This window comes from Phoxinus phoxinus (genome assembly GCF_949152265.1).
Source record: "Phoxinus phoxinus genome assembly, chromosome: 22".
In the NCBI taxonomy this organism is placed as follows: domain Eukaryota; kingdom Metazoa; phylum Chordata; class Actinopteri; order Cypriniformes; family Leuciscidae; genus Phoxinus; species Phoxinus phoxinus.
Window position 1 is genome coordinate 1,070,234 of NC_136897.1, and position 23,305 is coordinate 1,093,538.

Here is a 23,305-nt window from a genome sequence, read left to right on the forward strand (position 1 = left end):
CTACTAATACTCTACTACTACTCTACTAATACTCTACTAACAATCTACTAATACTCTACTACTACTCTACTAACACTCTACTAATACTCTACTAACACTCAACTAATACTCTACTGATACTCTACTAACACTCTACTACTACTCTACTAATACTCTACTACTACTCTACGAACACTCTACTAATACTCTACTAATATTTTACTAATATTCTACTAATACTCAACTAATACTCTACTGATACTCTACTAATACTCTACCACTACTCTACTAACACTCTACTGATACTCTACTAATACTCTACTAATACTCTACTAACACTCTACTAATACTCTACTAATACTCTACTAATACTCTACTAACACTCTACTAATACTCTACTGATACTCTACTAACACTCTACTAATACTCTACTAATACTCTACTGATACTCTACTAATACTCTACTAATACTCTACTAATACTCTACTAATACTCTACTGATACTCTACTAATACTCTACTAATACTCTACTAACACTCTACTAATACTCTACTGATACTCTACTAACACTCTACTAATACTCTACTAACACTCTACTAATATTTTACTATTATTCTACTAATACTCAACTAATACTCTACTGATACTCTACTAATACTATACTAATACTCTACTACTACTCTACTAACACTCTACTAATACTCTTCTAACACTCAACTAATACTCTACTGATACTCTACTAACACTCTACTAATACTCTACTACTACTCTACTAACACTCTACTAATACTCTACTAACACTCTACTAATATTTTACTATTATTCTACTAATACTCAACTAATACTCTACTGATACTCTACTAATACTATACTAATACTATACCACTACTCTACTAACACTCTACTAATACTCTACTAATACTCTAATGAGAGATAGTTTACATGTAGTTGCACAGTTACTTATAGTTAACAGAATGTTCAAAAGGGACCATCAAAATAAAGTGTTACCCCAGCGGTTGTAACAAAAATGTATTATTTTTTGAACAAGTGAGTGTATTACATGTTTTGTCTATTTACTTGCAAGAGAAAGATATACATCTTAAAACTAACAGTTAACTTTAAAACATAATTGTCAGCTTAGTGTGTCTCAGGTAAACTGGTCGAACAGGTAAAGAGAGTTGAGCGTGGATCTATATGCAAATGTATATATTTAATAATAAGTTATAAACCAAACACGCACACATGCTAACCAACAGAAGCACAACTCACCGAACCACGCGGGTCCCGTTCCGGACGAGCTGCATGTCGACGCTGCACGTGCCGTTCGCATGAGCCACGAGGTTCAGCTCCGAGAACTCGGCCTGGGACATTACACAACACACACATCTGCAGCTATAATCATGACAAATACAACACGCATATGTTTAGCATTCAGAATCTGCCCCGTCAAACTGAGGTCATAAGTAGGATTAAGATTATTATTATATGGACAAAACACCTGAAAAATGACCAGGAGTTCATGCCTGTGTTGTGCTTCTGTGAAGATCTTTCTGAACAATATCAAAGTTTTCTTTAAAGAGCTTGTGCTTGTGTTCACTAGTGTGTGTGATCATGTACAGCTCCAGTTCTTCTCTATATCAGTGTGTGTTTCTGAACTCCTGAAACGCCTCCATTGTAGTCTTGAGTTTCTTCCTCATTATAATAATTAATGCGCATAATAAAGGGGCGGGGCCTGGTTGAGTTAGTTAGTAGCCGACCAATCAGAGCACAGTGTGCTTTTCAGAAGGAGGGGCTTCATAGAGACAGGAAGTGAACAGAGCGTTCCTGACAGACTGGGAAGAGAGGAGCCGCAACAATGGAGAATATGAGGAGAATAATCAACATTCAAGCAGGAAAACCTGTTCTAGTCGAGCCTGAGAACTACAAGAGTCTCTAAAAGGCCCTTTTTAAAGTTTAATAAGTACACATAAATGTAACAGCTCCATTTCTTTTGATATGTATCTGACAGCATCGATGTGGAAAACAGGCAAACACATATTTCTCCTCCAACAGTTTTTCTTATTTCATTCAGAATTTCTGGAAAAATGTCCCTATGGTTTTGCGAACTAAACTAGACTTCAGAGAAAAATGAAACAGTAAAATAAAAAAAAAATGGACATATCCTTGCTGTACTATATTTTCTATATGGTAAATGATTGTAACATGTTTTTCTAATGATGTATATTGCATAACTGAAGAGGCAGAATAATGCCCGGATGATCACGTCGCTCAGTTTAATTAAAGCTTGAGATCTTGACCAACAGCAGTGTGTGAATCGAGTAACTCTTCCTCATCTTCATGTTATGTAACGCAAGCTTAAATCTGAGGTTTAAACTCAGACGCAATACAACTGGCTATGCGAAGCTATCTCATATTTGATATGCATAAAGTTCATTGATAAAACGTCCACTTATAGGCTCTCAGTCACGGTGTTAATTGGAGCGGTGTGTGATTGACAGACTATAAGTTAATGAACTCAACCTCAGCTCTATTATCTACATGTTCTTGATCAATAACCAATCTCTCTGTGACTCTGTGCTTCTGCTCGGGTTAAAAGCCATCCAGACAATTACTGCACAGTTCAGATCAATACAGTTCAGATCAATACTATTGGCTTCCGATCAGCAACTTGTGGTCCGGAATATCAATGTCATAAAATGCTCTGGAAACCTTTTTATTTTGTGACTAAAGGCAATTTTAAACGACTGCATAAATAGAGCAGTCAGTCTTCACTTATAATCATAATGAATAACTTCTACAGTAACCGTGTTTGCAGACTCAGTGGAAATATAGCGCATGACAACTATAGTTAGGATGCAGTGTTAGAGACGTGTGTGTGTGCATGGAACATAAAAACCAATGAAAAACTGGTTGAAAACAAGCAAATCAATATTTCACCCTCATCCTTCCCTCGCACTCTGTGACACATCTTTCCCTCGCCGGTCAAAATGACCCGAAGCCCTAAAATTATACTTGTTTTATTTCATTTTGATCATATTTTTTCTATTTTTTTAATGCAATTTTCTTTGGATATTTTTTGTTATTTTTTTATTTGATAAAATTACTAGATTTGTTCAATAAATAATAAATAAATAGTAATTGAATCACATTCCTCACATTCTTTCAACTTAAGTTCAAAATAACTCACAATTTCATGCATAATTCCGCTCTAAATATCTTACATCGGGAGTCTCTGTCGACCTCTTGTGGACAAATAATAATATAAGATGATATTTCCTGACTCTAGATGGGCTTATATCTCTATATGGAGCAGATGAGCTGTTCCTCTGGGTCCTAAAGTCTTTGCTCTTCAGTGTGCATTCACACACACATGTAGACATTATACAATAATGTTTTGATAAAGTTTTAGTTTGAATTTTGAGCATTTTTAGGTTTTTCTATGTGTACTGAAGCATCAAATTGACCCACGAGTGAACAATTGTGTTACTTTTTTAAATTTCAAACACCAAAATCCATTCATTTGTGTGTGTGTGTATTCGTGGTTCAAGTGCGACAGAAGTCCTGAAGTCTTGGACTCTCTGATGAACACTCATTTTCAAAATGACCCGAGGGAAGATGTGGTTTGTGTGGTCGCACTGAGAATAGCAAGCGGGTCTAAAGCTATAAGAAATGCTTTACCTGCTCAACTTTGACGTCATAATCTCCTTGGATCTTCTTCCCACGGAAAATCTTTGCCCTGAAATACAAAAAAAAAGAAGGTATAACTTCATGCATGCTTGTAGTGTTGTTGAGTCAGTTTATGCATAATCAGCCCAACATCATTTCCACCCCTGAAGCTTTAATGCCCGAAGACACCAGCAGATGCAGAGCTGCACACATCTGTTCTGACAGCGTTCACTGCTGGGTCTGATACGCTTCTACATCTCTTTGACTCTCGTGTGTTCGAGAGAAGCAGTCTGACTGCACAGCAGGGTCGAGAACACACTAGAGGAATCAGAGAAAAGAAGGAAAGATGGCTGATATCTGTCTTTTACTCTCTTCATATGCAGAACAAGTGAAACAGAATCTCAACATCAACATCTCGCTGCAAGCATGTCTTTGCTTTTGCAACTTTCAAGCTCATAATGTTAATGTGAAGAAATAACATCTCACTGCAGAATGTTCCCAAACCGCGGGTCAAAGTTAACATCTGAGTCCTTTATACCGCTGGATCCAGACCAGAACCATGATGGACTGTCCAATGCTGCCATCTAAAGGAAGGACATTAGTATGTCATGTAATATTGAATTTCCTTTAGATGGCAGCATCTCCAATGCACTTTTTGGTGTGTGCACAAAACAACTGAAGAAGAGGAATACAGCTGTTAGATGTAGTGCCAGCGCGTGCACCGTTTGGTTGATGTTAATTGAGGCAGTATTGAACACTTATCAAACACAAAACTGAAGCCGATCGGAAACAAACATGCAAAAGCATCTGTGCGAATGTCTCATATAATGACTGTGCACAGCGCACAGTTTCTGAGAGAAGTTTCTTTTTTCCCAGTGCATTAAAAGGAATGGATGCAGTTCCTCTTGGTGTGATATAGTCAGTTAGTGGTCTTTGCAAAGGCATGTCTCAGTGTTTCTAGTGCTATCCCCTGCTTAATAATACAACACCTGAACAACAAAGCCGTAGTAACCTTCATAACACCCTAGCAACTGCAGAGAAAAACACTTAGCAACAGCCACCCACCCACACGCACCATTCAAACATCACACCCTAGAGGTGTGTGTGTGTGTGTGTGTGTGTGTGTGGTGTGTGCGTGTGTGGTGTGTGTGTGTGTGTGTGTGTGTGTGTGTGTGTGTGTGTGTGTGTGTGTCAGCGGAAGCGTCTGTGAGGGAATAAAGAAATAAAGTGCCAGCTGTCAGTTAGAACTGCTCAGAGAATGTGTCATGAAATGCACAATAATTCCTGGAGCTGCACCTTATTTTTCATCGGGAAAGCTATTGTCCGGCTGAAATATCTGGAAGAGAATGACACCGGAAGCCAGACACACTCTATTTCAGAATGACAGCATTAAAATGTGTGTGCAATGGATGGGATAATGTAATGAACAAGAGCTCTGCCAAATAACAGGAGTTATAAAGTGACCCTGAAGGACGATGGGCGTTCTCACAGCAGTTCTGGGCTTCAGGAGCTCATACTGTACATCTGATGGTGTTCACGAGCAGTGACCCTTCCTCAGTCCGGCTCATCGTCTACAGCAGGGACTCGGCACAGTACACTCTAAAAAATGCTGGGTTGTTTCAACCCAATTTTGGGTCAAAAATGGACAAACCCAGCCGTTGGGTTACATTTTTAAATTACATTTTTAACCCAACGTTTGGGTTTGTCCATATTTGACCCAAAATTGGGTTGAGACAACCCAGCATTTTTTAGAGTGTAGAGAAGGTTGGGTCATTTTAAAAAATCATTGGGTCATTTCTAGTAATAACCCAGCTGTTGGGTTAAACATGTATATTGTATATTGCACACACACACACACACACACACACACACACACACACACACACACACACACACACACACACACACACACACACACACACACACACACACACACACACTATGGACAAACCCAGCCGTTGGGTCAAATTTTTTTATTAAATTTTTAACCCAACGTTTGGGTTTGTCCATATTTGACCCAAAATTGGGTTGAAACAACCCAGCATTTTTTAGCGTGTATATGTACACTTATGTATTTAGAATTTACACAATTATGTATATTTAAATTAAATTCTAGACTCCCCAATATTTAGTTCAGTTGTAATTTAAATTTTTATTTAATGTGTATTTTATTTATTTAAAATAATAAAATAATAATTGTTAACTTAACTGTTGGGTTACATTTAACCCATCTGGCTTTTATCCCAATGCATTAACAGTTGGGAAGGTGCTATACCAGCCCATAGTTGGGTTACTCGTTGGGTTATTTTTTAACCCAACATGATTAAGGGAGTGGCAACGGTCAGCGGCGTCAGGAAAACAGCTCTGCTTCTAGAAGTCTTTCAAATCAACACACTGAAAGAAACCAAAGGCAGGTTTGAGCAACATATAAAGATCTAGGTTTCACTACCTGACGGTCCCAGCAAACAGAACTGTGTTCTAAGATCGTTCTACCAATATTCCCATTAAGTTGTAAAACATTATTTCTGAATGTTCTCTGAACGTTCAAAGCAACCAGTTTTTTAAATCTTTCAATTATTCTTATTTTATTCTTGGTTATGTTAAAGGAACATTCCATTGTATAATTCTGCAAACATAACTGGAATGTTACTTTTGAACATTAGTAGTAACATTTAAAAAATGTTAGAAGAACATCCGACTAAAACATTTCAGATTTTTTTAATTTTATAAACGATATAGGCTAATGTTTTGAGAACATCATTAAAGACCAGATTGCTGTGAACAAGGTTACTGGAAGAGCGTTTGTTCATAACTTTGAGAGAACATTATCCAAAAACTCAAATAAGCTCAAATAAGCCTGGATAATTTGTTCAGATATGACTATTTTATGTTTATTTTAACGATAAGGCTCAGGAACACTATTAAACTGGTGCATTTGTGATACAGATCTGATGGGTTCCCCAGACCTGGTTTGCTGGGACTACTGTATATCAGCTGATCAGACTAAAGATTTTCACCTGACGCAACATTAAATAGGCGAAACACAGGCAAATGATCTTTAGAAATGCTAAAAATCTTGTCACTATTTGATCTCATTTAGATATTCATATCTAATCCTCATAACTAGGTTTGTCAGATGATCTACTGAAAGCTCCACCTGTAGAGGATCATGATGTTCCCACAGAAAGATGTTCTTGTGGTGCCGTGTGAAAGAACGGCGAGCTAGGCTCTGGCGGCCGCTGTGAATCACTCCGGTTAGGGTTCACACTGACGGGATGTTTGATGGCGCGCTCAAGGAGTCCTGCTCAACATTTCGTAATTAAGTCATCAGTTTTCTGCAGGCTAGCAGAGGAGAACTGATAGGACTGTCACGTTTTCGTTCTGGTCCATTGCCAGTTCCGCAGATTTGGCAGATCTCAGCTCATTGCCGTACTGAAATATTTTTGGATTATTCTTTCCAGAGTGCCAGTGAGTAAAGAGCGCCGTCGAGCAGAACAAGTGTGATATGAACACACATGGATTATCTTTAACTGACTGATAGTAAGAGGAACTTGTAGGTCACTGGCTGAATCACTCCTCTGGTTATAGTGTTGGTTATATAGTGTTGGTTATATAGTGTTGGTTATATAGTGTTGGTTATATAGTGTTGGTTATATAGTGTTGGTTATATACAGTAGTGTTGTTATATACAGTAGTGTTGGTTATATAGTGTTGGTTATATATAGTAGTGTTCTTATATACAGTAGTGTTGGTTATATAGTGTTGGTTATATACAGTAGTGTTGTTATATACAGTAATGTTGGTTATATAGTGTTGGTTATATATAGTAGTGTTCTTATATACAGTAGTGTTGGTTATATAGTGTTGGTTATATACAGTAGTGTTGTTATATACAGTAGTGTTGGTTATATAGTGTTGGTTATATACAGTAGTGTTGTTATATAGTCAAGTCAAGTCAAGTCATCTTTATTTATATAGCGCTTTTTACAATACAGATTGTATCAAAGCAGCTTCACAGTGATAACATGAAAATAATACAAAAAACAATTACATCATCGTCCACCTTTAAGGCAGATCTATAATATTGTTGAATATTAAATGTCCCCAACTAAGCAAGCCATAAGGTAAGGCAACAGCGGCAAGGAACCAAAACTCCATCAGTTGACAGAAGGGAGAAAAAAACCTTGGGAGAACCCAGGCTCAGTCGGGGGCCAGTTCTCCTCTGGCCAATGAGTGAACAGTGTATGAAGTTCAGAATGAATCAGAGTATTTGTCCAGTTCCGGTTGGTTGAAGTCGGAGTGGAGAGGAGGAGAGACTGGTTGACACTTCAGGTCAGCGGCGTCGTCGTGTCCTGGCGCTGGTCCTTCATCAGATCTGGATACGGCCTGGTTCCGGTGGACAGCAGTAAACCTCGGGATAGACAGAGAGACTAATATTAGCGTAGACGCCATCCTTCTTATGATGTACCAAGTACATCAGGATTACGGGAAGTGTTCCCGGTCCCGGCTGTTCTAAACTATGCAGCCTAATTATAGAAGTCTATAATGTGTTATGTGTATGCTAGGCTGAAGAGATGTGTTTTTAGTCTAGATTTGAACTGACAGAGTGTGTCTGCTTCCCGGACAATGGTAGGAAGACTGTTCCAAAGTTTTGGTGCTAAGTAGGAAAAGGATCTACCGCCAGCAGTCGATTTTGATATTCTAGGTATTATTAACTGGCCGGAATTTTGAGATCGCAGTAGACGTGAAGGACTATAATGCGTTAAGAGCTCGCTCAAGTACTGCGGAGCTAAACCATTTAGTGCTTTGTAAGTGATCAGCAATATTTTCAAATTTATACGATGTTTAACAGGCAGCCAATGCAGTGTTGACAGAACGGGGCTAATATGGTCATACTTCCTGGTTCTGGTAAGAACTCGAGCTGCTGCGTTTTGAACTAGCTGTAGTTTGTTTGTTAAGCGTACAGGGCAACCACCCAGTAGAGCATTACAATAATCTAGCCTTGAGGTCATAAACGCATGAACTAATTGTTCTGCATTATTCATTGAGAGCATATGACGTAATTTAGATATATTTTTAAGATGGAAGAAAGCGGTTTTACAGATACTAGACACATGACTTTCAAATGAAAGATTGGTATCAAAGAGCACACCCAGGTTCCTAACCGACGACGAAGACTTAACAGAGCAGCCATCAAGTGTTAGACAGTATTCTAGGTTATTACGTGTGGACGTTTTTTGTCCAATAATTAGAATCTCTGTTTTTTCTGAATTTAGTAGTAGGAAATTACTAGTCATCCAATTTTTTATATCAGCTATGCATTCCGTTAATTTTGTGAATTGGTAGGTTTCGTTAGGTTTTGAAGAAATATACAGCTGAGTATCGTCGGCATAACAGTGAAAGCTAATTCCATGTTTCCTAATGATATCTCCTAATGGTAGCATATACAGAGTGAACAGCAGCGGTCCTAGTACTGAGCCTTGTGGTACGCCATACTGAACTTGTGATTGATAAGACATCTCTTCATTTACTGCTACAAACTGATAACGGTCAGATAAGTATGATTTAAACCATGCTAGTGCAATTCCACTAATGCCAACATAATGTTCGAGCCTATTTAAAAGGATGTTGTGGTCAATGGTGTCAAATGCAGCACTAAGATCAAGTAATACTAATAGAGAGATACAACCACGATCGGATGATAAGAGCAAATCATTTGTGACTCTAACGAGAGCTGTCTCGGTACTATGGTACGGTCTAAATCCGGATTGAAAATCCTCGCAGATATCATTTCTTTCAAGAAAGGAACACAGTTGTGAGGATACTGCTTTTTCTAATATCTTTGACAGAAATGGCAGATTAGAGATCGGCCTGTAATTGACTAGTTTTGTAGGATCAAGTTGCTGTTTTTTAACAAGCGGTTTAATCATAAATAGCTTAAAGTTTTTTGGTACGTATCCTAGAGACAAAGATGAATTAATGATATTAAGAAGAGGATCTATGACATCTGGAAGCATCTCTTTCAGCAGCTTAGTCGGTATAGGGTCTAACATGCACGTTGTCGATTTAGATGATTTGACGAGTTTGCAAAATTCTTCCTCTCCTATAGCAATGAATGAATCAAATTTTCCCTCAGGGAGACTACAATGCACTTCCTGATGCGATACTGTATTAGACGGTTGCATAGTTATAATTTTGTCCCTGATATTATCGATCTTATAAGTGAAGAAGTTCATAAAGTCATTACTGCTGTGTTGCTTGGAAACTTCTGGGCCTGAAGCTTTCTTTTTCGTTAGTTTAGCCACTGTTTCAAATAAATACCTAGGATTATGTTTATTTTCTTCTAATAGGGTTGAAAAATAAGCAGATCTAGCAGCTTTTAAAGCCTCTCTGTAAGCAGTCGAGCTCTCCTTCCATGAAATCCGAAACACCTCTAGTTTTGTTTTCTTCCAGTTGCGCTCCATTTTTCTGGCTGCTCTCTTAAGGGCCTGAGTGTGCTCGTTGTGCCACGGCGTTGGACTATGTTCTTTAATCTTCTTTAAGCGCAGCGGAGCAACTGTGTCTAAAGTGCTGGAAAAGAGAGAGTTAAAAGTTTCTGTTGCAATATCGAGTTCTTCTAAGCTATCCGGGATGCTGAGATGATGAAACTGATTAGGAAGATTATTGATAAAGCAATCTTTAGTAGCAGAAGTAATCGGTCTAACATATTTATAACACGGAGACGGCTTTGCAGCCTTGGCTAAATGTAATTTACACGAGACTAGATAGTGATCTGAGATGTCATCGCTCTGCTGCAGTATTTCAACGGCATCAACATCTATTCCATGTGATAGTATTAGATCTAGAGTATGATTACGACAATGAGTCGGTCCTGACACGTGTTGTCTAACTCCAATTGAGTTTATAATGTCTTTAAATGCCAATCCCAATGCATCTTTTTCATTATCAATGTGTATATTAAAATCACCAACAATTAGTACTTTATCTGCAGCCAATACTAATTCTGATAGAAAGTCAGCAAATTCTTTGATAAAGTCTGTATGGTGCCCTGGTGGCCTGTATACAGTAGCCAGCAGAATTTTCAAACGTGATTTATCGTTTACACTAGATATTTTTACATTAAGCACCAACACTTCAAAAGAATTATATTTACAACTAGATTTCTTAGTGGTTTTGAAAATATTACTATAAATTACAGCAACACCTTTGCGTGTCAGACGAGGTTCATGTTTATAACCGTAATCTTGTGGGGTTGACTCATTTAAAGCAATGTAATCGTTTGGTTTTAGCCAGGTTTCTGTTAAACACAGCACATCTAGGTTATAATCTGTAATCATATCATTAACTATTAGCGCTTTTGAAGTAAGAGATCGAATATTCAGCAACCCAAGCTTTATCATTTGCTCATCCGTATTATATCTGTTTTTTATTCGTTGAACATCAATTACATTTTTAACTTTAGATGGGTTTGAACGTATTTTTGATTTCCAAGTTCGGGGAACAGACACAGTCTCTATATGATGATATCTAGGTGAAAGAGGCTCTATGTGATGGGATTTATCTGACCTTGGTGACGTGAGGCCGCTAGCAGACGGTCGGGTAAGCCAGTCTGTCTGCTTCCTGACCTGAGGCCCAGATTGTCATGTTTTATCTCTAAGACTATGAGCCAAATTACTAGAGAGAAGAGCAGCACCATCCCAGGAGGGATGAATACCATCTCTTTTCAACAGGTCAGGTTTGCCCCAAAAACTTTTCCAATTGTCTATGAATTCTATATTATTCTGCGGACACCACCCAGACAGCCAGCCATTGAGTGAACACAATCTACTAACTATCTCATCACTCCGGCGAACAGGAAGGGGGCCAGAGCAAATTACAGTGCTTGACATCGTACTTGCGAGTTCACACACCTCTTTAATATTAATTTTGGTGATCTCCGACTGGCGGAGTCGAACATCATTAGTGCCGACGTGAATAATAATCTTAGAGAATTTACGTTTAGCATTAGCCAGCACTTTCAAATTTGCTTTGATGTCAGGCGCTCTGGCTCCCGGCAAACATGTGACTATGGTGGCTGGTGTCTCTATTTTCACGTTCCGTGTAATAGAATCGCCAATAACTAGGGCACAATCAGAATAATTCTCAGTGGGTGTTTCACTGAGCGGGGCAAATCGATTTGTTATCGGAACGGAAAAGTGTTTTTTTGATCCGCGACTAGAGCGATCTCTCACTGTCACCCATCTGCCCTGCTGCACGGGCTCTACTTCAGCCGGAACCGACTCATGTAAAGAGTTCACTAGGCTAGGCGCATCCAAAATAGTATCTAAAGCTCTAGCACTCTTCTTACTATTCTCGATTAAAGTTTGGATGCGTGTCTCTAGTTCTGAAATCTTCTCCGTCAGCCTGACTGTCTCCTTGCATTTATCACATATAAATCCTATGTTGCCGACAGAGAAGGCTATGGTAAACATGTGACATGAAGTGCAGGTGACAATAACAGGAGAAGACATTACTCACCGTGTTTGATGACTGATTCTTACTCACCTGGGCTTTTATGAACTCAAAGGCGCGGGCGCGCGCGAGAAAAATAAATAACTGAGCGCACGGGTGGTGCGTTAAAAGGCTAGCGAGTTAGCGTGTTGTGCTGACAATAACGGAAGCTAGCAGTGTCAGGTTGATCTAAGATGTTGGGTAAGCTGTATTTAGTAGTATAAGCAACTAGAAACGATAATAAATGATGGTTCAAAAACAAAACAGCAAGAAATACGAAGCTAATACGAGGCTTAGACGCAGCAAACAAACTCACAGCAGCAGTCACAGCGAGGCAGACAGGAGCAAAATCTACAGTAGTGTTGGTTATATACAGTAGTGTTGGTTATATACAGTAGTGTTGGTTATATACAGTAGTGTTGGTTATATACAGTAGTGTTGGTTATATACAGTAGTGTTGGTTATATACAGTAGTGTTGGTTATATACAGTAGTGTTGGTTATACAGTGTTGGTTATATACAGTAGTGTTGGTTATATAGTGTTGGTTATATACAGTAGTGTTGGTTATATACAGAAGTGTTGGTTATATACAGTAGTGTTGGTTATATAGTGTTGGTTATATACAGTAGTGTTGGTTATATACAGTAGTGTTGGTTATATAGTGTTGGTTATATACAGTAGTGTTGGTTATATAGTGTTGGTTATATACAGTAGTGTTGGTTATATACAGTAGTGTTGGTTATATACAGTAGTGTTGGTTATATACAGTAGTGTTGGTTATATAGTGTTGGTTATATAGTGTTGGTTATATACAGTAGTGTTGGTTATATAGTGTTGGTTGTATAGTGTTGGTTATATATTGGTTATATAGTGTTGGTTATATAGTGTTGGATATATAGTGTTTGTTATACGCAAAAAAATGCTGGGTTGTTTTAACCCAACTTTGGGTCAAATAGTAGTAGTAGCCTTTATTGTCACTTAGTCACAAGTACCAGTGAAATTAGCCATCAACCTGTCCATACACAAACATACATACACAATGGGGTAGACAAGACAGGGAGACAGAGGATTGAGGAAAATAATACAGCATGACATGAGGATAGGTGAGGGGAAAAAAAGGCAATTCCCAGACTATGCTCCTGTGAGGAGTACAGTCTGGGAACAGGAAAAAAACACCTCAGCAACATTAGCACATAATCAGTACGACATGAATCCACAAGACTTGCAACAGGGGAGGGGAGTGGGGGATGGAGGTGACCCAGCACAGGCAAACAGCCATCCGGTCCTGCAGCCATATTCGGCGCTGGTCACAGACCCGCCCGCCAGGCTGGTGGGTACAAAGCGGCGAAGGCGAGGGATGTGGGGTGGGGGGTGATTGCATATCTGTATATATATGTAAGAGTTTGTGTATGTGTAGGCCTGGAGATTCGCTCCGCCTGGCATCCAAATCTCGGTGCCTCAGTCCGCAGGATGTTATAGCGTTAACACAGCAAGTTGCCATGGAGACAACCTTGATTAGGTCCCAAACAGAGTCAACAATCAGCAGGTGTCTGTGAAAAAAGGGGGAAAGAAGCAAGAGCGGCTCACTGCAGTGCTCTTCCGGGGGAGTCGTTGTTCCAACAGCGGCCTTGGCCGAGGCCAGTGCTGGTTGAGGGGGGCCGAAAGCAGATAAGATTGGGATTATTTGGTCTTGGGGCGAGTAGCCGCATTCCTTTGCACGACTACTCTCTTAGTCCATTCTGGTCCATCAGCTTTTGCAAAGCCGTGAGCTTCTCAATGATGTTATCCATTTTTCGGGTCATCTCCCTGTTGTTATCCATAATGCGGTTAATAGTCCCCGCCTGAGTGCTGACCGCTCTGCCCACAGCTTCAATCATGCCGGGCAGCATTGTGGGTCTTTGGACAGCTGCCACCGTCTTCTTAATTTCTTGATAAACCAGGGCAATGCCTAATCCAGTCAGCAAAAGACCTGTTATCATGGTTCCGAATAGGTAGATATCTTCAATGTCCTCCACGGAAAGAGCCGCCAGACACACGACCCGCCACCTCTCCCACGCGTCCATCGTGTAGCCAGCTGCGAACGTTCCGGCAGGGCAGTCAGGTTCCCCCGAACCCAAGCTTCTCGTCGAGAAGATGGTGTCAATTGCGTTGAGAGACCAGTTGATCAAATCCATGATTTTTAGTTTGTAGAGCAGTGCGGAGAGAGTCTCTCAAAGTTAAGACATAAGACTAGACGAGAGGAGCGAAGCAGGGAAGGTCAGGGGGAGGAGAGGGAGAGAAAATGCGACCGCCTTCGTTGAGAGCCAGAAGAGAACAAACTCAGACAAACTCAGCCGTTGGGTTACATTTTATAACTAAATTTTTAACCCAACATTTGGGTTTGACCATATTTGACCCAAAATTGGGTTAAAACAACCCAGCATTTTTTAGAGTGTGTAGTGTTGGTTATATAGATGATGCAGTCTTTGGTCCAGGGTCAGACATGAAAAAGCTCTGCAAAGTTTCGAAGTCCTTCCAAATCAATCATAAGGGGCGGGACATTTCCCCAAATACGCTCGAGTGCTCGACCAATCACAATACACTGCTCCAGCCGACCAATCAGAGCACAGTGTGCTTTTCAGGAGGAGGGGCTTCATAGAGACAGGAAGTGAACAGAGCGTTACTGACAGACTGGGAAGAGAGGAGCCGCAACACTGGAGAATATGAGGAAAATAATCAACATTCAAGCAGGAAAACCTGTTCTAGTCGAGCCTGAACTACAGCAAGACTGTGAAAGTGTCTAGCTGTTACTATACAGCGTATTATAGCACAGCTAAAGCCAATGTATTGAGGAGGTTTTGTGATTAAACGTGTATGAAATGTGTAGAAAATCGCGTGATTTGACTTGGAAACCCTGCAGGACTAAAGACAGTGTCAAGCTTGTTTCGAGCTCCAGGACGTCCCTGAGCACATTCCCCCTCCCAGTTTCCTCCCTCTGAATCGGGGAAGTGATTCCATGCCCTCCTCTGCGTCACTGCAGCTTACCAACCGCAGATACAAGAGCGAAACTAATCAGCGTCGCCCGCTTTGATCCTGCCATCCTCTGTGTGTGTGAATGAGAGGAGGGAAGTGTCCTAGTGAGCGTGAAGCTCATCTGTGCTCTGGGGGAAGCGTCAATATCACTGATTATGAGCCACATTATTATGGCTATTAACTCTATATAGAGGCGTCTGTCGTGAGGCTTTGATTTGACAAAACAACACAATCACAGTGACGTATTACAACACAAAGGCCACATACACACTGCAGCTAAATTCAGTTGTCACGAAAAATAGTCTATACTTGTCTACACAGTGTGTATGGAACTGAACTAAACAATTAGTTGTTAATGAGATATTGTAACACATCAGAGACACGTCTCTCTTCTATAGATAGGCATTTCTAACACATTTTTTATAATATAAGCACGAAATCATGCTGTGTGGTAAATCTTGATAATGACATAAAGTTGAAACTTAGGCATATTAAGTCTTGATTTTGACTTTATGACAGGTTTTATGAGATAAAATAAAAATTATGACTATGACATACTTAATTATGAGATAAATAAAATTAAATTGAGATTTTAAGTCAAGTCACCTTTATTTATATAGTGCTTTATACAGTACAGATTGTTTTAAAGCAGCTTTACAGTGATAACAGGAAAATGATTAAATGATGCAAACAGAGTTCATTTCGGCATTATTCATTCGGGTTCATTTCTGGAAGCATCTCTTTCAGCAGTTTAGTTGGTATATGGGTCTAACATTGATTTTGATCATTTAACAAGTTTAGTCAAACCTTCGTCTCCTATAGCAAAGGATGAATGTAATTGTTCCTCAGGGGGTCTATAGCACGACGTCTGATGCAATACTGTAGACGGTTGCATGATTATCATTTTCTCTAATAGTATTAATCTTGTAAGTAAAGAAATTCATAAAGTGATTACTGCTGTGCTATTTGGAAATGTCTGAAGTTGAAGCTTTATTTCTCGTTAATTTAGCCACTGTATAAAATAAATCCCTGGTTGTGTTTGTTCTCGTAAGCACTTTGAAAAGTAAGCAGATCTAGCAGTTTTTAAGGCCTTTCCGTATGCAGTAACACTATCTTTCCACGAAATGCGAAATACCTCTAGTTTTGTTTTCGACCAGCTGCACTTCAATTTCTACATTTTCTACATAAAAAGTCATAATTATGAGATGAAAATGTCAAAATTAAGATATAAAGTCAAAACTATGCCTTAAAACATTTTAACCTCATAAATATGACTTAGGGCAAGATTTACTAAACAGGGCAAATTAGTGTGAGAGCGCAATTCAAAAAAGTGTGAAAAAAGCGTGATCTACTGACTAGATCACACATTAACATTAATGACTAGATCACACATTAACATTAACATTAATGACTAGATCACACATTAACATTAATGACTAGATCACACATTAACATTAATGACTAGATCACACATTAACATTAACATTAATGACTAGATCACACATTAACATTAACATTAATGACTAGATCACACATTAACATTAATGACTAGATCACACATTAACATTAATGACTAGATCACACATTAACATTAATGACTAGATCACACATTAACATTAATGACTAGATCACACATTAACATTAATGACTAGATCACACATTAACATTAACATTAATGACTAGATCACACATTAACATTAACATTAATGACTAGATCACACATTAACATTAACATTAATGACTAGATCACACATTAACATTAACATTAATGACTAGATCACACATTAACATTAACATTAATGACTAGATCACACATTAACATTAACATTAATGACTAGATCACACATTAACATTAACATTAATGACTAGATCACACATTAACATTAACATTAATGACTAGATCACACATTAACATTAACATTAATGACTAGATCACACCTCCACATTAATGAACACAGAGGCAGCCGGATCATTTCCATAATGATCAACACAATCTACTTATTGCAATGCAAACTAGCATCTGTTTTAAGACATGGTTATTGTGATGTGATTTTAATGATTGTTGCAGTAAGCTCCACTCTCCACTAGGAGGAGCTACGGGCTTGGGTGTTGTTGTTGTTAAGATACCGGATAGCCACAGTTGTTAGCGCTTGGCAAGTTCTGTTAATAAAACTATTGAGGACTATTTCCAGCTTGGTGTGAATTCATGACATGGTGTCAGAAGTCGGATCTTTCGCCCGGTGAACAAGATTGAAGCAACGAGATGGCTAAGTTTCAGTCTCCTGAATCGTTTGACTTCACCCAGCCTTCGGCGTGGCCGATCTGGAGACAGCGTTTTTCTCGCTTTCGGATAGCAACTAAGCTAAACCAAGAAGACGATGATATACAAGTGAATACGCTGTTATACGCAATGGGGAAAGACTCAGAACCTATTTTTAGCACCTTTACATTTCCGGATGATGTGCAGCACTATTATGAAGAGGTTTTGAAAAAGTTTGATGAACATTTTGTGCCAAGGCGGAATACGATACATGAACGTGCCTGTTTCCATAGACGCTCACAGCTCCATGGAGAGAGCGTGGAGGCGTTTGTCAGAGAGCTTTATAAGCTTGCAGAGCACTGTGATTTTGGAACGACTAAAGACGAACAGATAAGGGATCGCATTGTCATCGGCATCGCAGATGGAGAAGTGTCGCAAAAGTTACAACTCGAACCGGACTTGACATTAGAGAAGGCAATCAGTATTGCGCGTCAGTCGGAGCTTATAAAAGCACAAAACGTCAGCGCCAGAGCAACAAATGTTGAAGTGGGTGCCGTTAATGCACGTAAGTACAAGCAGTCTAGGCAGTACGATAAAAAGTATGGCAAAAACAAAGATGAACAATACAAGAACGTGACACATCAAGCAAAGATAATGTGCACAAGATGTGGGAGACAGCATGATTACGGTGCATGTCCAGCTACAGGTAAACGCTGCCGCAAATGCAATAAAATGGGACATTTTGAAGCACTGTGTAAAACTAAGAATGTGAATGCAATTAAAACTACTGGTGGTGACAGTGATGAGGGCAGTGCATGGTTTCTCGGGGCTGTTGCTGATGGCAGTGAAAATGATGAAGATAAATGGTATGAAGATCTACAAATCAATGGCACGACTGTTACATTCCGGATTGATACAGGTGCGGATGTAACAGTGATTCCTGAGGAAACATATTCCTCCCTGCAACAGCGCCCTCCCCTGGTGATGACAAAATCAACCTTCACAAGCCCTGGTGGAAAGCTAGATTGTAAAGGCAAGTTCATGACACACTGTGAAAAACATAGGGAGACTTTCCCATTTTGGATTTATGTTATGTCAGGCTCTTTCACAACAAACTTACTTGGACGGAAAACTGCAGTCAAAATGGGATTGGTTCGCAGAGTAAATGGACTCGAGTCATATGAGGATGTATTTGGGAACATTGGACTGTTAAATTGTGAGCCAGTCAAAATAGAGCTTAGGCCGGAGACCAAGCCATATAGCATTGTAACCCCACGACGCATCCCATTTCCAATCCTACCTCAAGTGGAGGAGGAATTGAAGCGCATGCAGTCTCTTGGCATCATAGAAGAAGTAAAGGAAGCTACAGACTGGTGTGCTCCTATGGTGCCAGTGATTAAAAAGAACAAGAAACCTCGGATCTGTGTGGATCTTACCAAGCTGAATAAAGCTGTGAAAAGAGAAAGGTTCATTATTCCCACGCTTGAGGATATTGCACCAAAACTGTCAGGCGCAACAGTGTTCTCCACAGTGGACGCATCAAGTGGGTTTTGGCAGATCCCACTTGATGAGAGCAGCATGAAACTTACAACCTTTATTACTCCCGTGGGCCGCTTCTGTTTCCGTCGCCTTCCTTTCGGGATTACATCGGCACCGGAAATATTTCAGCAGAAAATGAGCTCACTTCTGAGGTGTCACACCGGCACTGAAGTTGTCATGGATGACATTCTGATCTTTGGCAAGGACCAGGAAGACCACGACCAAAACCTACAAGCTGTGATGAAAACAATTAAAGCTTCAGGACTTAAACTAAACAAAGACAAATGTCAATTCAGAAAACATGAGATTCATTATTTTGGACACATCATTGGGAAAAATGGCATCAAACCGGACACTGAGAAAGTCAGAGCCATTGCGGAACTTCCCAGCCCAAAGAACATAACGGAACTGCGTCAAAGGCTTGGAATGATAAACTACTTGGGAAAATTCCTTCCTGATCTCTCCACTGTCATGCACCCTATAAACAGCCTATTGAAGAGCGACACAGTGTGGACATGGGGAGAAGCACAAGAGGACGCCTTCAAAACGGTAAAAGGTTTGCTTACCTCAGCACCCGTACTGGCATATTATGATGCAACAAAGCCAACAGTGGTAAGTGCAGACGCAAGTAGTTATGGCCTAGGGGGCGCACTCTACCAAGAACACAGTGACGGACTCCGACCAGTCGCCTTTTGTTCAAGGACACTGACAGAGACGGAGCGTAGGTACTCCCAGATAGAAAAGGAATGCCTTGCCAGTGTGTGGGCATGCGAGCGCTTTGGGAGGTACTTACAAGGTATGGACAGGTTTGTGCTTGAGACTGACCACAAACCTCTGGTTCCACTTATCAACAGCTATGACCTGGATAAAGCACCCGTTAGGTGTCAGAGGTTATTGATGCGCCTAATGAAGTTTAATGCAGAAGCTGTTCACGTACCAGGGAAACAGCTTGTTGTTGCTGACACCCTGTCTCGCAACCCCCTGGAGGGTGGTACGGAGTCAGACACAGAGCAGGACGTCAAAGCTTATGTTCAGGCAGTGATTGGAACTAGACCAATCACCAAAGACAGACTTAATGCAATGAGAGAAGCTACAAGCAACGACAAAATTCTTCAATCGGTGATTCGTTATACAAGTACTGGCTGGCCTTCAGATTTGTCCCGCCTGCCACACAACCTGCTCAAGTATCACGCCGCTAGAGCTCACCTGTCTGAAGTCAATGGACTCTTGCTGCATGATGACCGCATTGTTGTTCCTCTTTCAATGCAAAAGACTGTGCTGTCACAAATACATGCAGGTCATCAGGGACTCACGAAGTGCCGGAAAAGGGCTAACATTTCAGTGTGGTGGCCAGGTGTCGGGAGAGACATTGCCGAGCTTGTAAAAACATGCGAGTTTTGTATCAAGCATAAACCAACTCAAAGAAAAGAGCCACTGATCACCACACCACTGCCAATAGGAGCTTGGCAGAAGATAGCCGCTGATTTATTTGAGCTTGAAGGAAAACAGTACTTGGTAGCAACAGACTATTATTCACGCTACATTGAGATTTCTCATTTACCTTCCACAAGCAGCAACCAAGTCATCACTCGCCTGAAGTGCATGTTCGCCAGGTGGGGGATCCCGTTTGAGCTAGTTACGGATAACGGCCCTCAGTTCGCTTCAGCGGAGTTTCGCCAGTTCAGTGAGGAGTACAACTTTGAGCATATGACGTCAAGCCCTCACTACCCTCAAGCGAATGGAGCTGCTGAGAGGAGCGTAGCCATTGCAAAGAGAATCCTTCGACAACCGGATCCACAACTAGCCTTGTTGAGTTACAGAGCCACAGCTATCACCGCAACAGGCCAGAGCCCAGCTCAACTGATGATCGGACGAGAAATCAGAACCACAGTTCCTGTGTTGCCACAGCAGCTGAACCCGACTGAAATTGACCATCAGGCGGTAAGACTTAAGGACCAGCAATCCAAAGCTGCCTACCGCTTCTTCTACAACAAGCGTCACTCAACCCGACCTCTGCCTACACTGCAGCCGGGCCAGAGGGTTAATGTCAAACTGGATGGGGAGAAGGGTTGGAAAACCCCAGCAAAAGTTATCGCGAAAGCTCAAGAGCCCAGGTCTTATCTAATTCAAACGGACCAAGGGACTGTTGCCCGCAGGAATAGGAGGCATTTGCAAGAAGTGCCCGAGCCAGCATCTGAAGGTGCTGGACAAGAGACTAATGATGACTGTGATTTTACCACTCAGGGTGACACAGACATCCCTCTCACTGCTTCTGGTTCACCTGTGTCCTGTGTTCCAACTATTTCCCCGAGTTCGGGCACCTCTCCAAAGAGAACCTTAGCCGGAAGAGCTATTAGACCACCCGCCAGGTTTAAGGACTATGTTTAAGATGAAAATGTCCTTTATTGGTCGTGTAGTGTGTTACAGTACTGGCTTCTTGTTCTGATATTATTATTATGGAAGTTACAGTGACAGTTAAATTGTTATATATATATATATATATAAAAAAAAAAGTAAAGTATTTAGTTCAAGATATAATCTGAATATATTGACATACTGCTAATTGGAATTTACTTAAGAGGGGAGATGTGATGTGATTTTAATGATTGTTGCAGTAAGCTCCACTCTCCACTAGGAGGAGCTACGGGCTTGGGTGTTGTTGTTGTTAAGATACCGGATAGCCACAGTTGTTAGCGCTTGGCAAGTTCTGTTAATAAAACTATTGAGGACTATTTCCAGCTTGGTGTGAATTCATGACAGTTATTTTGAGCGGTAAATAATGGTGCAAATACCAGTAAATTGACGATTGCAAACCTTAGTAAATGACCTTTCATGAATAATTGAAATACTCTCCTGCCATAAATTTAGCGTCTGAAAGGGAAACTCCTACAAATGCATAATCAATAAGATCAGCCGCAGAAACAACCCTGTCTACGCTTTTCACTGCGTGTCTTTAGTAAATCCTGAGTGTTTTTTTAAGCTGTTAGTGAGAGCGGTGGTTTGCATAACTGCATGTGCAATAGTAATAATAGTGCGTCAATGAGACATTTTTTAATTGAGAATTGTTCTGAAACAACACAGCAATGCAAAGCCATTGATTCTGTTAAAGCTACTCCATTAGTTCTGTGAGTTTATGTTTTATTCATTTCGATCAATGTAGAGTATTGCTCTGAGCAGCTTCAGTCGAGTCAGTGTCTTCAGAAAGTACATCCAGTAATAAGAAGCCCGTCGGTGCCGTCCACAGCCAGTGTGTCTACAGGACACCAGCGTTCAGATCTTACACTGAGAGATCCAGAGCAGAACAAGAGCACAACATGCCCTTTCTGTCTCGACCACTACAGAATCTACAATGAAGGTTTTAGGACAGTGTTATTACAGGTTTTAGGACAGTGTTATTACAGGTGAAACTCAACAGCAGTTTCTTCAGCTCAGACTTTTCCAATTATGAGAGCAGCGAGAGTCTTCTTCATGCTCAGCTTCTGTTCACCGTTCTGCCCGCGGTCACAATGAATGCTAATGAATCCTACACTTCATGCCACCGTGTGTGTGTGTGTGTGTGTGTGTGTGCGTGCGTGTGTGTGTAATAATGTAGGGGAGAGCAGGGAACACTTTTTGACTTTCTCAGTTAGGGAGTATTTATTTTTTCCCACATTAAAGGCGTGCTATAATGTCCTTTTCACATAATGTAAAATAAGTCTCTGATGTCCCCAGAGTGTGTGTGTGTGTGTGTGTGTGTGTGTGTGTGGGCTTGGTTTATTATGCATTGTGGGAACCGAATGTCCCCACAAGGATAGTAAAACCTGAGATCACCTCCATTGTGTGGACCAGCCAGCGGTCCCCCATGAGGGGAATGGGTTAATAAACATACTAAATTATATATTTTTGAAAATGTAAAAATGCAGAATGTCTCCTGTAAGGGGTAGGTTTAGGGATAGGGGCAGTGTAAGGGGATAGAATATACAGTTTGTACAGTATAAAAACCATTACGCCTATGGAATGTCCCCACAAGGATAGAAATGAAAGCTTGTGTGTGTGTGTGTGTGTGTGTGTGTGTGTGTGTGTGTGTGTGTGTGTGTGTGTGAAGTTTTAGCTCAAAATACCCCACAGATATTTTATGTTAAAGTTGTCACTTTGAGGGTGAGCAAAAACACACACACACACACACACACTCACACACACACACACACACACACACACACTGAACATTTCAAAAACGTTTAATGTTAAAACGGAGTCAGACAATGATGGAGAGACTCGAGAAGAAGAACAACATGTAGAAGCAACAGGACATTTCTGAATGGTTAGTTGATGAATTTATGTAGATTATATGTAGTTATCTTCTAGTCATTGATTAGCAT

General features: G+C 40.4%; 1 protein-coding gene across 1 annotated transcript in view; it reads right to left on the reverse strand.

Annotated features, from left to right (window-relative positions):
* Positions 1-23,305, reverse strand: part of syn2b (synapsin IIb) — a 106,497-nt gene that overhangs the window by 57,543 nt on the left and 25,649 nt on the right. The window contains exons 2-3 of the mRNA XM_079597518.1: positions 3,658-3,715; positions 1,249-1,340 (exon numbers count right to left, since the gene is read on the reverse strand). Of these exons, the coding sequence (XP_079453644.1) occupies positions 1,249-1,340; positions 3,658-3,715 (150 nt within the window). The remainder of the gene's footprint in view (positions 1-1,248; positions 1,341-3,657; positions 3,716-23,305) is intronic.